The sequence below is a fragment of the Schistocerca americana genome, chromosome 10 (assembly GCF_021461395.2).
Source record: "Schistocerca americana isolate TAMUIC-IGC-003095 chromosome 10, iqSchAmer2.1, whole genome shotgun sequence".
In the NCBI taxonomy this organism is placed as follows: domain Eukaryota; kingdom Metazoa; phylum Arthropoda; class Insecta; order Orthoptera; family Acrididae; genus Schistocerca; species Schistocerca americana.
The window spans coordinates 111,803,019-111,818,879 of record NC_060128.1 but is presented as its reverse complement, the minus strand read 5'-3'; the positions used below and the strand labels follow the sequence as shown (position 1 = coordinate 111,818,879).

The window sequence follows — 15,861 nt, the reverse complement described above, 5'->3', positions numbered from 1 at the left end:
TGATGTTACGTAAAATTTGAATGTATCATTTTGTTTCTAATTAAAATAACAAGACTTTTTTCTGTCGTTACCGGTATTTCATGCCTCTACCCCAAGGAGTAGTTTTTGTCCATCTCCTGGTGTCCAAGTTTCTCCCTGCCTTTGCACCAGCTAACACCATGGACAATTACAAAAAGAGAAAGTGAATTCGGTATTCGATGACTGATAGAAAAAATCTCGAGACAGAGTACCTAAGAGACAATGCACTTTTTCTTATCATTTACTGGTACTCTAAATCACACATGGTACAGAAAAGCATGTAATGATATAGGACAAGTTATAACACCTGAAATGACAAATGGTAAAACTGATGCGAAGGGGACACAGTTAAAACACTAACTTCATACAGAAAACGTCTGAGAGGAATAAAACAACTTAGGAGCTTCAGAAAAAAGAATACAGGAGAAAATTGACATACGTGTACCAAGAAACACAATAAAATTATATACCATTGTTAATGTATTGTATCTATATACAATATGCACTAAAAACTTGGACTTGGCTACTGTGTAACACGACTTTTCTGAATTCACGCTGCAGGTTGTTTATATCGAAAAATTGCATAAATATAAAGTGAATATAGATCTTTGACTACTCTATAAATCAATCTGTTACCACAACCTTCATTTCATATTCACTGGGTTGACTAAGTAAACTGTTACTTTCAATCTACACTAGACCATGGGCTAAACTATAGCCTAACGAGTTGCCACAAATCAAGATTTCGGAAATGGGGGTCGTTGAACCTAAAACTCAAACTAACCTAACAAATTAACCTAAATTAAACTTGTATTATCAGATACATAGCTTAATGTACTAACAACTAAATTATGAGAAATGGCCATATCAAAATATTGTTTAAAAAATTATTAATAGACTTTTACTAGAAAGACAACTGAAGAAAACTAAAATCCCCCCCTTAAGGAATATTTAAATATCTTACTGAAGGATCATTACCTGATAATTACCCTGAAGAGTCAAAGAAACTGGTACACCTGCCTAATATCGTGTAGGGCTCCCACGAGCACGCAAAAGTGCTGCAACACGACATGGCATGGACTCGACTAATGTCTGAAGCAGCGCTGGAGGGAACTGACACCATGAATCCTGCAGCGCTGTCCATTAATCCGTAAAGAGTAGGAGGGATGGAGATCTTTTCTGAAAAGCACATTGCAAGGCATCCCAGATGTGCTCAATAATGTTCGTGCCTAGATAATTTAGTGGCTACCACATGTGTTTGTCCTGATGGAATTGCCAAAGTCCATCAGAATGCACAATGGACATGAATGGATTCAGGTGATCAGACAGGATGCTTACGTACATGTCACCTGTCAGAGTCATATCTAGACATATCGGGAGTGTCCCATATCACTCCAACTGCACACGCCCCACACCATTACAAAGTCTCCATCAGCTTGAACAGTCCCCTGCTGGCATATAGGGTCCAGGGATTTATGAAGTTGTCTCCATACACATAGACGTCCATCCGCTTGATACTATTTGAAACAAGACTCGTCCGACCAGGTAACGTGTTCCCCTTCATCAACAGTCCAATGTCGGTGTTGATGAGCCCAGGCCAGGCATAAATCCGTTGGCTGATGTTTCGTTGAACGGTTCACACGCTGACACGTGTTGGTGGCCCAGCATTCAAATCTGCAGCAAATCGTGGAAGGGTTGCACTTCTGTCACACTGAATGAATCTCTTCAGTCATCATTGGTCCCATTCATGCAGGATCTTTTTCCAACTACAGCAATGTCTGAGACTTGATGTTTTACCGGATTCCTGATATTCACAGTACACTCGTGAAATGGTCGTTCGGGAAAATCCCCACATCATCGCTACCTCGGAGATGCAGTGTCCTATCGCCTGTGTGTCAAATATAACACCATGTTCATACTCATCTTGATAACCCGCCATTGTAGCAGCAGTAACCGATCTAAGAACTGCGCCAGACACTAGTTGCCTTATATAGGCATTGCCAACTGCAGTGCTGTATTCTGCCTGTTTACATGTCTCTGTATTTGAATACGCATGCCTATTCCAGTTTCTTTGGTGCCTCAGTGTACTAAGGTTCTGCTATGCCATAAATAGTGTGTTATTTGCAAAGTATACACTTTATTTCTTGTAAGTGAAAAGCTATCATTGCGTGCCAGTGGAAATTCACCTCATAACACCGCTCAGGTGAATTGTACTATTGAAGTATATATCACCGACATGTTCTAACACTAAACACAAGTTTCCCCTCACTGTTCAAGATGAATACGGTGCAAAAGTGTGTAAATCACACAAAATCAGAATTTAAAGAAATCAGCAGTAAGCCAGATAAAGAGGATATTCAACAAGAGTTATAGGCTTTGACCTGTGATATAAGAAACACGTGACAAGCATCGTAAATAACATAGCAAATATAATGTGATACCAGTGGCATCACCAGAAGGTGATGCAACAGCAACCGTTAACATTATGTCACTGGTCGAAGCCAATGACACGTATAGAGGGCGCCTGTTGACCCAGTAACACACAAGATGTGGAGAATTCAAAACAGTACTTAGTGACAAATTACAACACAGGTCAGCCAATGGTGAAATAACAAAACAGATAAATCATGAATTAAATATTTAGCAATGAAGAACAATAAGGTATATGTCACCATTAAGGTAGAATTGTATGTTCTAAGGATAACAGAATTTTCAATTTTGTATTACATAATCAGTTTGGCAACTTAATCATTCAAAGCTGTGCTTAACTATTGGGCCTTGCTTCTGATGCATTGTTAGGGTGGTAGTAACTGCCAGAGCAGCAAACAAATGAAAACTTATAGGACCACCGAAATAATTTTTTTAGAGACGCAAAAAGAGAAGCTTATAAGCAAATACATTTTAACACAGTTCTATTAAAATAATCATTCCAATTAAAATATATATTCTCCTTAAAGAAGTTAAGTATTGATAATATTTGATCAGTCTATCGAAAAATAATTCTATTTTAATACAAACCTAATTCCATAATTTATTTACAGTCACGGTGAATTATGGTATAAGTCATTTGTTCAGCAAATATTTCAGCTACAATATCCATAATTTTCTTTTGTAATTAAAATCAGAGTAAGCTGAAAAGAGATTTTAAAACAGCATGGCAACACCTAGACATACATAACTTTCTTATTACACATTCCTCTTGCTATTGGCAGATTTAGAACAGTAGCGATTCACAGCTGATGACAGACAAATACCCCATAGTTTTGCCATAATTTCAGAATAAACAATATTAAGTTTCTGTTCCTCACAGAACATAAAATCTACTGTGTGGGTGCATTTCAATCTTGGATCCTTTCCCGCCCATTTACATTGGATCACTGTACTGTGGACACCTTACTGTCAATGTGATGACATCTCAGTTTGTGATATCAATCACACTCTCTTTCAGTGAAAGCATCACAAGATTAGCAGAGTCAAATTTTTACAGAAACTTTCAAGGCTTGGCCACTGCCAACCACTATGTAGGCCTACTATCCCAGTTGTAGGAGATCCATCTAGGAGTAAATATGCTACTTTAGCCAAATTTATTTCTGAAGAAGACACATATCTCATAGTAGTTACAATCATCAATCTGACTACAAGGACTGAATTGTCAACTTTCATAGAAACAAGTGATTTACTTTCACTTGAATCCAGTACTGTCACTGAATGAGTATCACCACCATATATTCTAAATCGCATTTAAGACAGTCTCCTCTCCTCACTGTGGCTGATAATAGTTATAGGTTGCACTGTATTGACTATCATTTTAATTAATATCTGGTAGGTAAATAGTATCCTGCAAGAAGCAAAAACAAAACAAAGTTTCTTGAGTGTGGAAATATGCTGTCTCTGACCTGCATTAAAACCGTCAATGCATTCATATTATCTTAAACACACTTTTTCTTAAAGGCAATAGAAACGTGGGGAAGCTCATGAGTCACTGAGCACACAGCATAATTTGTTTTTTTTTTACATAAATCACAGTATTATCTTGTAGTAACTGATGCCGTGAATTAATATATTCCTCAAGCATCTCTTTCGTGGTGGTATTTATGGTACACGATGTGTGATAAAATCAATGTGCTAACTTGCAATTCTGTTTGTTTATGTACGAACGAGAGTGTTTACATACAAACGAGAGGGCGAGGCTCATTATCACTGCTGTATTATTAGCAGCGAACGTCCCGAGGCAATTTTGTTCTCAGTTGTACTCCTGTATAAGGTTGCCTACAGAGCTGCAAACCTACTACAAAAACTATTATAAATCAAAACATGCTCGTATACAAACCTCATGCGGCAAACGCCTAACAACAAACTTATAACCTCTGACGCTCGTAATCACGTGTAGATACTTAAATGTTTCATGTTTTAGATCCATTGGATTGTCAGCTTTTCGTATTATGTTAACAAGTTTTTCAAGCATTCGATCTAGATGTGGATCCAGCAAATGAGGCTGTTCTTGGTATAAAGACAACACATAACGAAAGCGTTCATATTGTTGCTCCTGCACAATTTCAGAAAAATTATTCTGTAACTTATCGAAGATATCCATAACTTCATCCACTTCACTAAACAATTCAAGGGCGCATCCGAGACCAATATTCTCGGATTCATCTTCAACATTCATAACTTCCATCGTGCGCTTCCCAAATTTGACACTGTCGAACTACTCACAACATTCGTATTCGTAAATACGAGATAACTCGTTTCGATACTACGCCTCGAGACATCTCATCGATACTAAATGCAGGGTCGAACTTTAATTATGTAGGGATTAAGCAGTCCTTCTTTATTTTATTCCCCTTTCTTAATCTCAAACATTTCATTTTAAAGTCTCCATACTAAGATAGCTGCTGTTATTTTTAATACTTATAGAAATAAGATGCACAGTGAAAGATGCCTCCAGAGATAATACGATTTCGTTGGCCGCGTTGTTATGGCAACGTCAACAGTGAAACAACAGCTAAATGGACGAAATAGTGATACATGTTAAACAACGGCAAAAATAAAATAAACAAGCAGCCCCCCCCTCTCTCTCTCTCTCTCTGTCTCTCTCTCTCTCTCTCTCTCTCTCTTCGTGTATTAACGTAATGAAAGCTGCAGGATACCGAGAATACAAAATAATGAAAATAATGCGATCAACAGCAAGAAAATGCATTGTTAGGTGAAGCAGCGGAAAAGCCACTTTCGATAAGAAGGCACCTGCAAACAAGTTTCTTCTAAATCACATGCAAGAGTCCAGTCATTTTTCGTGAATCCCTCCATTTATTTGAATCAACAGATTATTTCGCCAATCTAAATTAAAGTCAGTTTCCTTTACGACGATTATTATTATTAGCGGATCACATCTGCGAGAGCAACGTAATATTTACACAAATAAAGTATGTTGTTGCGCAGCAGAATAATTTTAGTGTAGGTCTCCATGTTTAAATTTTTCAAACTTCTGCCAGGGGAGCTCGGAACAGAGAAAGTTATCTCTGGGTCGGTGTTCCAATCGGAGTGTCAGCAAGACGTACCGGTACCGGATATCACCGATGTGATGGACGTCAGTGCATGAAGTGAGAGTTGTCACACACACTCCGATAGAGGATGGCAAAAATGCAAACATTGCACTGCAACATAACAAGGCACGTTGAAGTAACACTACATAACTTCAAAACCAAACATTGGCAGAAACACATAAGATTGGTTACCAAGAACAATTACTGAATTATCACAGTGAGGCAAGAAGTGCTGATGGGGCCAATAAAGGGGAGCAAATGCTTGCATACACCATACCACCATGTCATAGGCACAGGCTTGGTTCTTTAAATAATGAGGCTTACACAGCCCAAACGCAAATTCAGTCGTGCAGCCATTCTGTCCTTGTCGTTAGAACCAGAAGAATGACAGTTGTTGAGTTTCAGTGAAACTACTGATGCACATCACAGCTGTGGTCTACCATTGCTATCTATTGGGTCATCGCAGATGAGAAGACTGGTGTGCAGCCAGCCCTCCTCCACTAGGTGTCATCTCGGATGATCTACAAGCTGTCATCTCTACACTGACCAGGCACTGCACATTCATGGTGCCTCCCTGCCAACCCGTGAATATCTGCTGCGGTCTCTGTCAATTCATGGTGGATAATCAGGGCCAAGTCTTAAAGACAACAGACATCCTGCACCACAGTTGGCAGTCTCTACGTGTGCGAGCAATGGGCTGAGGTGACAGCTACACTGTATTGTGGAACATCGTGTGGGCTACACCTTCTTGACCTCATGCTGCTGCCACCACAGCACACTGCCACAGCTCACTGATCTGCAGGGCAACATTACTTCTTGCTGATGAGGCATCAGTATTTCTTCCCGGCACACGGTTACTCCTGGCTGCTGACCATGCCCTGAAGACCCTTCGTAACTCTATAAAAGCAACACAATGAATAAACTTTATTGTGGATAGCACAACGTCACTGGCACCTCCAGGCAGAATCTGAACCACTTGCCCACAAGCTATGCTCAGCCTCCTGTTCAGACTGCAGTCCCAGTGACCGGGTCTCAATGTTGGTGACAGGAAGTGGTCACTGCATTGGTTCAACAGGCACAATTTACAATTATGTACATACATCTATGAGATTGTTGCAGAAGATAATCAAAGGCAAAATTCAGGATGAATTTTTATAAACAGGGGAGGAATGTTGCACAGTAGAATATATTCATAGTATATTTTTAAATTTTTTAAAGTTCTGCCAGGCGAGCTCAGAACAGAGAAGACTAGCTCTGGGCTGGTGTAACAGTCAGAATGCCAACAAGACGTATCACCAGTGTTATGAACATCAGGGCATGAAGCAAGCATTGCCAAACATCTTCTGAGCGAGGAAGGCAGAACCGCAAATTCTGCAGTGCTACATAACATGGCACTGTGAAGTAACATTAAGTAACTTCAAACCAAAGTTCCACTGCAGAGTAGTGGCAGCTGTACTGCAGCAGTGTGAGAACAGCAGGGCTACCATTACAGCTAGCACAAAGCGTGTGGCTTCATTGCAACAGTGCAGTGCGCATCGAAGCAAGGGATGCAAAACAGTGCAAGCTGAGCCACCTTACAATGCAAATATGTTTTTCCAGAGTCTATTTCTGCAAGCTGCAGACCATGTGGGTTGAGCTCAAAGCAAGCTCCTCACCAACACAAATTGAAGTTTGTTTGGCACTATTCATTCGTTTTTGTTTTCATTTCATTATGTCTATGAAGCACACAGTATCCTGCAATTGTAAAGAAAGTTCAGTTCATTACAAATACGTGTCAATTGTTTTCCTGCAGTCACATGTAAGTCAATGAGCTTGTCACTGTGAAGTGTATACCCTCAAGGACAATTTTCGAGTGGAACTATTGTGCAGATGCCACTGTTGTGATTGCCAGTTGATGGAGATTCGGCTTGGTACTGATTGGTAGAGTTGTTGGATCCCTCCTGAGGGGTATCGCGCCAAATTCTGGCAAATTGTTGTGTTAGATCGTCAAAATCCCAAGATGGGTGGAAGGCTCTGCCCATAATGCTCCAAATATTCTCAATTGGCACCACATGGCTTGCCATATAGGACGACAAAACAGGCTGTAGAGTATTATCGACATACCGCTGTGCTGCAAGGGTACCACAGATGACAACCAAAGGGGTCCCGTTATGAAAAGAAATGGCACTTCAGACCATCACTAATGGCTTGCGGCCTGAATGGCGGGCAACGGTTAGGTTGGCATCTCACCACTCCCATCCTGTGCTTACATTTCAGTAAGACAAAGCCCACCCAAACACAGTGAGAGTCTCTACTGCTTGCTGTTGTGCTTGTCAAACCCAGCCTTGGCCAGCAAGGTCACTGGATCATTCACCAATTAAGAACATTTGGTGCATTATGAGCAAGACCCTCCAACAAAGACTACAATCAGAGGTTGGAGGCTGAGTTGCAGGAATGCCTCACAGGAACTGACTCTGCCCATCCAGAGCTAGCATCTTACACATGCAAAGTGCCACACCACTGACACCTTCTACTGTTACTAGAGTGGTGACAACCAGGGGAGGGTTTTAGCTAGGCTACCTCGCATTCAGGTGGTTCAGACCAGAGGCGGCAGTTTTTCATTAGTAACAAATCACCTATGACCTCACCAAATTCAGACATAACGTGAGTCAGCTTGGCCAGAATTAGGCTGCCGATGTGTACTTCATCACCACAGGAAAATGTGTCCATCAGTTGCTGCGCAGTGACAGCAGGCCATCTCAGTTCCTTTGCCACCTGTGGACAATCACACAGTTGAAAATGGTTCTGAACTTACTGTTGCATGGAATCTGGGCGTGCAGCCTCCCAGACCAAGTGCAAGCAGATACTGCATAGACAGCAATGCCATTGTGGACTTTGCCGATCGGTTGCATAACGCACTGGCTATGGCACCCAGTTTTTCAGGCACGGCAACGTACTAAGTCCCAGCCCTAGCAATTTACAGTCTGCAGTAACATGTGCCTACCACATCTCCCACCTCGGATGCCGATCTGCACCACCCAGTGCAAAATCTGGCCACCCAAGTGGCAGCACTCAGTATGCTGGTCCACCATTGGGGCACCCACAGACAGACGGCAACAGGCACCTGCCATTCTAGTGGTATCCCACCATTTTCAGAGCAGCTGCGGAATACCATTTGCTGGTATCGTGCCCACTTCAGCAATGAGATGACCAAAGTACCAGCTGCCCTGCTCGGTCACAAATGCTAGGTGAAACAAAGCTTAGACGCACCTGGCTGCAGTGCCATACTGAAACATCTCTTTGTGTCGGAACAGTGTGATAGTGACATGTGTCAGATAGATACCTTGTTGACATGGGTACTGATCTCTCAATATGCCCACGAGCTAAGCTGAGGGGCCACTGGACCACTGAGGCAATGTCCCTCACGGCTGTGAACAGTCAAAACATACAGCACGAAACACCTCACCAGAATCTGGACTATGCTGCACATTCGCGTGGACCTTCACTCTGATTGATGTCCTCAAGCCAATTTCGAGGTGGATTTTCTCAGCCACTGTAGATTGGTAGCTGATCACAAATGCCCAGTTGATTGCTTTGATAAATTTGAAGATAGCACGACAGCAATGCCAGACTACTTTCATTGGGAGTGAAGCCAGTGATCTGCCCCAGAGTGTACATAGACATTCTGGACAAATTTCCCAAAATCATCAGCCCATCTGGTGCATGGAGAGATGTCAGATATTCAACAGTCTACCATGTCATGACTATGCCAAGACCACCTGCCTCGTGCCACCCACATCAACTTGTTACCCGACAACTCTCCATACCAAAGGCTGAGTTCAAGGACACAATGTGACAGTGCACTGTTCGAGCATGACTCATTTCTTTTGGTGTGGCTACCACAAAGTCAAAGGTAGGCAAAAGACCCAACTTGTCAACCCAGAATAATTATTGAATCGTCGTCGTCAGCTGATACTCGTATCCGAGTTTTCATTTCTCTCCTGAGATTTCCTTTGTCACGGTTCAGGCGTGGAAGTGTCGTTGATGGCTTAGCAATCCAATCCTAGCGTGGAACGGGCGGCCACAGACATTACAGCTGATGGAAGGTGGAGGACATGGCTGAGCCTGGAGGAGTTTAGGTCTCCGGCATTTGTCATTCTTTATTCTTCGACGTTCCAGCTCAAAGTTTTGAAGAGCATTTGAGGTAAATGACTGCCAGCGACTTCGATCTTCTGCTATTGTGGACCAGTTACTCGGATCGATGTTCAAGTTTTTCAGATTTTTCTTGTACTGATCCTTATAACGTTTGAGAGGGGCACCTCGTGGCCTTTTACCTGTGCTCACTTCGCTGTACAGCATTTGGTGTGGAAGTTTGTCATTTTTCATCCGCTGGACATGTCCGATCCATCTGAGTTGATGCCCAATGATAAGAGCTTCCATGCTATACATTTTTGCTTTCTCAAGAACAGCCGTGCTGGATATGAAGTCATCCTATTTCAGGTTCATGATATATCTTAGCTTCTGTTGGTTGAAGCGTTCTAGTTTCTTCAGATCACAGCAATATACCATCCAGGTTTCCCAACCATATAGCAGGGTGGAAATGACTACAGCTTTGTACACCATCAGTTTGGTGTACAGTGTTAGGTCTTTATTCAGGAAGACACGCTTTGTAAGATGTCCAAATGCTACATGGGCAGCACGTAATCTATTCTCCACATCTTTTCCAGATGAGCAGTTAGATGACAGTATGCTTCCCAGGTAGAGGAAATGGTCCACTTGTTCCAAGGGTGTATCATAAATGGATATGCTGAAATCAGGAACGGAGGAGCCAGGAGTTGGCTGCGCCATCGCCTTTGTCTTTGGAATATTGATGGAGAGACCAAATCGTTCGTACGCCCTGCTGAAGGAATCAACTGACAGCTGCAACTCTGCAGGTTAATGAGCATTGTCATTAGCATACTGTAGCTCTGTCACACGAGTGGAACTGGTGAACCTTTTTGAATGGAGTCTGGACTGGTTGAATAATCCTCCATCAAACCTGTACTTTAGTTCTATTCCTGCACTGTTTACGGATGTCTCGTAAAGCATAGCTGCCAGATACAATGCAAATAATGTTGGTGCAAGAACGCATCCTTGTTTAAGCCCACTTGTTATTGGGAATTCATCAGTTGTTTCATTCTGGCAGAGAACCGGTCCAGTCATATCATCGTAGAGAGCTTCAATCAAGTCAACAAAATGTTCAGGGCAGCCGAAGCGTTTTAAGACCATCTACATGGCTTCTCTGGGAACTGTATCAAAGGCCTTTTCTAGGTCATAGAAAACAAGCAGTAAAGGCTTTTGCTGTTCTCTGCAGTTCTCCTGTAGTTGTCGTGCAGAGAAAATCATGTCAATTGCCCCCCTTGAAGGTCGAAACCCGTATTGAGACTCAGGTAGTATAGTCTCTGAAAGCGTCTGGAGGCGATTTAAAAGGATTCTTGCAAAAATTTTGCCAGTGACAGAGAGTAGAGATATTACCCGGTAGTTACCACAGATGCTTCTGTTGCCCTTCTTGAAGATGGTGACAATTGTGGAGTTCTTCAAGTCAGCTGATACCTTGCGGGTTTCCCACATTAATTGAATGAGTGAGAAGAGTCTAGTTTTTAGAGGCAAGCCGCCACCCTCAATAAGCTCCATCGGGATGCTGTCAGGCCCAGGAGCCTTCTCAGGTTTCACACTTTTGAGTGCCTTGCAAAATTCTTGAAAAGTTGGAGGATTAGCCATCCACGGTTGTGGAGGGTGCTGTGGGACATTTTTGAGAAAATCTCCAGCGGCAGTAGAAGGGCGGTTTAACAGTGAGCTGAAGTGCTCTTTCCAACGATTTAAGATGTCCTGACTTTCAGTAAGAATGGTGGAGTTGTCAGCAGCTTTCAGTGTTCCTGATGAGGAGCAGATAGGTCCATACAGCTCTTTAATACCACAGTGAGAAAACAAGCACAGACATGACTGATAAATAAGGGTAAATACACTCGTGCACCCAGAACCACTGCACGGGCCTGGCTGGCCCTTTAAATAACAAGTCTTTCAGAGCTCATAGATATGTTCAGTCATGCTGTCATTCCGTCTGTGTCACTAGAACCAGAGAGATTGACAATCTGTTGAACTTTGCTGAAACCACAACAAGCTGATCAGTGAAGGTCTGCCTGCTATCCTCTTGCTCACTTCAACAGCGAAATGGAGCCAACCTGGAGCATACCACAGCTGTAGCATTCTGTTGCTGCAAGTGGATCATCACTAATGAGAAGACTGGTGTGCGGACAGCCCTTCTCCATTACGGGTCATCACAGATGATTTGGAAGTTGCTATCTCCACACCGACCAGACACATCACGTTCAAGCTGCAACCTGGCTGATTTATGAGTATTTGCTACAGTCTCATTTGATCCGTAGTGGATGACTGAGGTCAAGTCTTCATGACAACTTACAGCCTGAACCACAGCAACAGTCCCCACCTGAGCACGGAATGGGCTGTCTTCGAGAGTGCTGAGGTGAGAGCTGCACTATACCTTGGAACTTCATGTGGGCAACACCTTCTCATCCACACCTTGCCGCCAGCACAGCACGCAGCCACGGCTCACTGACCAGTGGGTTGATATCGTGTCTTGCTGATGAGGCATCAGCACTTCTTTGCAGAACATGGTTACACCTGCCACTGACTGCCACCCTGAAGACACTTTACTATTCTGTAAACTCAACACAATAAATAAACATTATTGCAGATATCACTGTATCACTGACACCTCCAGGAGTAAACTGGACCACTCACTTTTTTATGTCAACAACTAACACAGATCAGACAATTTATCCTACCAGACCCCTTTTCCATCTTCACAGCTAAAGCAAGGTAGCCATCAAAGAAACACTAATATTTGGCAGTCAAAGAGGACAATATGAAAACAGTGATAAAGGAATCATTTGTTCTTTCATTTGGATGCTTTCACACTTGGAAATTACTTACAATGATCAGGTAGATCAATTACCAAAGTCTGCAATCAATAATATTAGGCATTTTCTGTCACTCATCTACTCCTATATCACTGTTCAATCTGTGGATTGAAGAGAAAAATTATTATACCTATTGGAAAGACTACCGAACTTTATCTGTAGCTTGTAACAGCAATTTTACTGCCACCAACTTATATTTTGCAAAAAGACCACAAAAATAAGATGAGAGAGATTAGGGCTCGTACAGAGGCATATAGGCAGTCATTTTTCCCTCGTTCTGTTTGGGAGTGGAACAGGGAGAGAAGATGCTACTTGTGGTACGAGGTACCCTCTGCCATGCACCGTATGGTGGATTGCAGAGTATGTATGTAGATGTAGATGAAATGGTATGCTTCAATATATAAAAAAAGCTGTTCCACCTAACCCTTGGTCCAGTTACAAAAAGTTCACAAGGAAACTGATAACAAGTGCCATGGAGATGCACTCAACCTTGGATACTTCCCAGCAAGTCATTACTAGGGTGACCAGACATCCGGATTAATCTAGACATGTCCTCTTCTTTAGCTCTTTGTCCGGGGTCCGGGTGGATTTTTACAGCATCCAGCTTTTTCGCAAAGTTGAGCATAATACAGTTAAATTTACAATTCGTCCCGTTCTATTGCTCAATCAATAATTGTGAAGGAATGTATGTATGTTATGTCTATGTATGTATGTTATGTCTACAAATAATAAACTCATTTATTAAAATTGAATGTATGTTTGATGGGGAATACTCCAGCTGAGGATATCACCCGTCAGCTTTGGACAAGTCACATGAAAGTAGCCATCAGGAGTGGTGTTTAGGCAGGCGTCTTTGTTAAATCTTTAAACTACGCATAAATATAAATACAATTGATGCCACATTGTCACCACAATCAATGTTTTTAATTTAAAATAAAAAATATTGCTCTGGGAATCACCACCTGACCACCAGTAACAATTAACTACTAGTTTTACCGGTAATTCCTGGCAGACACGTGACTTGTCCAAAGCTTACGGGTGGTATCCTCATCTGCAGTTGACCCATTTGATGTGTCCTCTTTTTCCTTCCTTTGTCCTCCTCTTTGAAGCTGTTTGTCCTCCTTTTTAAACAATTGCATCTGGTCACCCTAGTCATTACCAATTATGAATCTTGAATTCCCCTTCTTCTGAATATGACAATATCTCTTATGCTTCTCTGAATCATAGTTTGTTTGCTTGTTCTAAATGCAGTTTTCACAGACAGGTCTTTATGGAAGATTTAAAAAAAATCTGTGACCAACAATCTTGTGCTTATCTCACAGTTCTTCATGCCAGCTCCATCTGTATATATCGGATGACATTTTAATTTCTTTGCATCTTCTCAAATTAAAGAGTATAACTCTTGCACATTATGCCTAAATATGCAATTTTCAGAAAATAAATATTTAAGGACACATGTGTAACAACTATTTGAAGTGTCTGTGTAATTTATATGGCTGTATAGTATTTATCCTACCAATTGCCAGCTAAAATAAATATTCATCCTTTGTTCATTATGGGTAATGATACACACAAGTAACTTTTAAGAATGTGTATGTTACGCAAAATGTAGGTAATATCATTTTTGAATCTTAATGAGGTACAAAAACAATTAAATATTATACATGCTTCCATGGAGCAGTACCCAAAACCATACTCCTGCTTTTTCTCCTGTCACGGAGATATTAAGCTCTACATTAGTTTCATTGTCCACAAACAACACTAACTCTGTTGCTGAGCAGTTGCACAGTAAATCACTTACAAAAATCAGTAATAACAGAGGGCTTCACAGATAGCCTTGAGGAACTCCATAACAAACTTTCCTTTATTCTAAAAAAGTAATTTATATTTTCATTACACATTTCTACCACCTGTTGTTTTTCAGAAAATAAATATGGCTTACATCACATTTAAACATTACTTCTAGTCAGTGTGGTTCACTTTTCATTTATTTAGTAAGAACTAGTCTGTGTTCATTACAGTCCAACTGTCCACTGATGTACCATCCCTACTTTATTTACCTGTTTTTATGGACACATCATATTTTGCATTTTAGGAACAGTCCTAGTTCCACTATTATTTACCTTGTATTTTGAAGATATGCCAGACACTTAAACGAGGAAGTCTGATTATGCTGATGACTGAGTGATAGCAACACAGCACAAACAAACTGAGGTTATATGTATCAACAAAATGGGACAATATTTTCATAAACAGGGACATCAACTTAACCATAACAAAACTGGATTCACGTGTTTTCATCTGAGTAATATTCTGGCCAACCATGAACTGGATATATGTTTCGAGAGTAATCGTGTGACCCATAGCAAATATCCACAGTAGCTTGGATTTATACTTTACAGAATGCTGTCATTTAAGCAATCTTCATCTAAACTTAGGTCAATGAATAATATTCTGCAAAAATTATGTGGTGCAACATGTACAACATTGTGTTTTGTAGCTTTGACCTTACAATCATCTGGCCTTGGTCCTGTCCAGAATCCTGGAGCCCTACCTGTATAAACAGAAACCAAATGAAGCTTGTAGATGCGCAGTGAAAGCAAACAATGTGGATTGTTACCGGTACAATTAAGTCCACTCCAGTATTTCACCACCTAACCTGAGAAGAAAAAAATATCATTCTCAGGAATTATAACAAAATCTGCAAGAGACAGTGGCCTTCAGTTCCTGAGGTATACCTTAATCAATCCATCTGAATCAGTAGACTCCATTCCTGACTTCCCTCCACTCAGAACATCTAGTGACTTGGTGGACCATAACTCCAGTCTCTGCAAAGCCTCAGTGCTAGAATGGAATAATAACACTCCACCACAGCTTAATTGCTTTCTCCGAGTAAGTGCTGAGCCATGCGAAATTGATGTGCACCATAGGACACGAAATTTACCACTGTGGAGTGTACCTGTGGCTTTTCAAGACAAACTGTCAGACATATTATTGAAGGGGGCCCTCAAAACTCTTACTCGGGAAACCCTTCACAGTTCATGACACTACAGCACATGATCAAATATGTAAATACTATATTTTTAAATTATGTAGACATTTTATTTACATTTCTTAAGGGATGTGTAATTGCCATATGACTAATAATGATTACAATAACAATAATAATAATTTGTGTTTTATCATTATTGGGGGTAAAAAATATGTTTTCATCAGTAGCTGATTGTCCATCATCCTCTATATGGCTATATAACATTAATATCTAGCAGTAATTTATGAGACAGAATTTCTGGATGGTATGTATCTAAAGAAGGAGAAATGTATAATTCTGCCAATAGATA

General features: G+C 41.1%; 1 protein-coding gene across 1 annotated transcript in view; it reads right to left on the bottom strand.

The window, feature by feature from the left end:
* The window catches only part of LOC124552512 (tubulin-specific chaperone D), a 192,117-nt gene extending 187,377 nt beyond the window's left edge, over positions 1-4,740 (bottom strand). Inside the window, exon 1 of the mRNA XM_047126801.1 lies at positions 4,349-4,740. Within this exon, the coding sequence (XP_046982757.1) occupies positions 4,349-4,696 (348 nt within the window). The 5' untranslated portion in view covers positions 4,697-4,740. The remainder of the gene's footprint in view (positions 1-4,348) is intronic.
* Between the last annotated feature and the right edge of the window lie 11,121 nt (positions 4,741-15,861).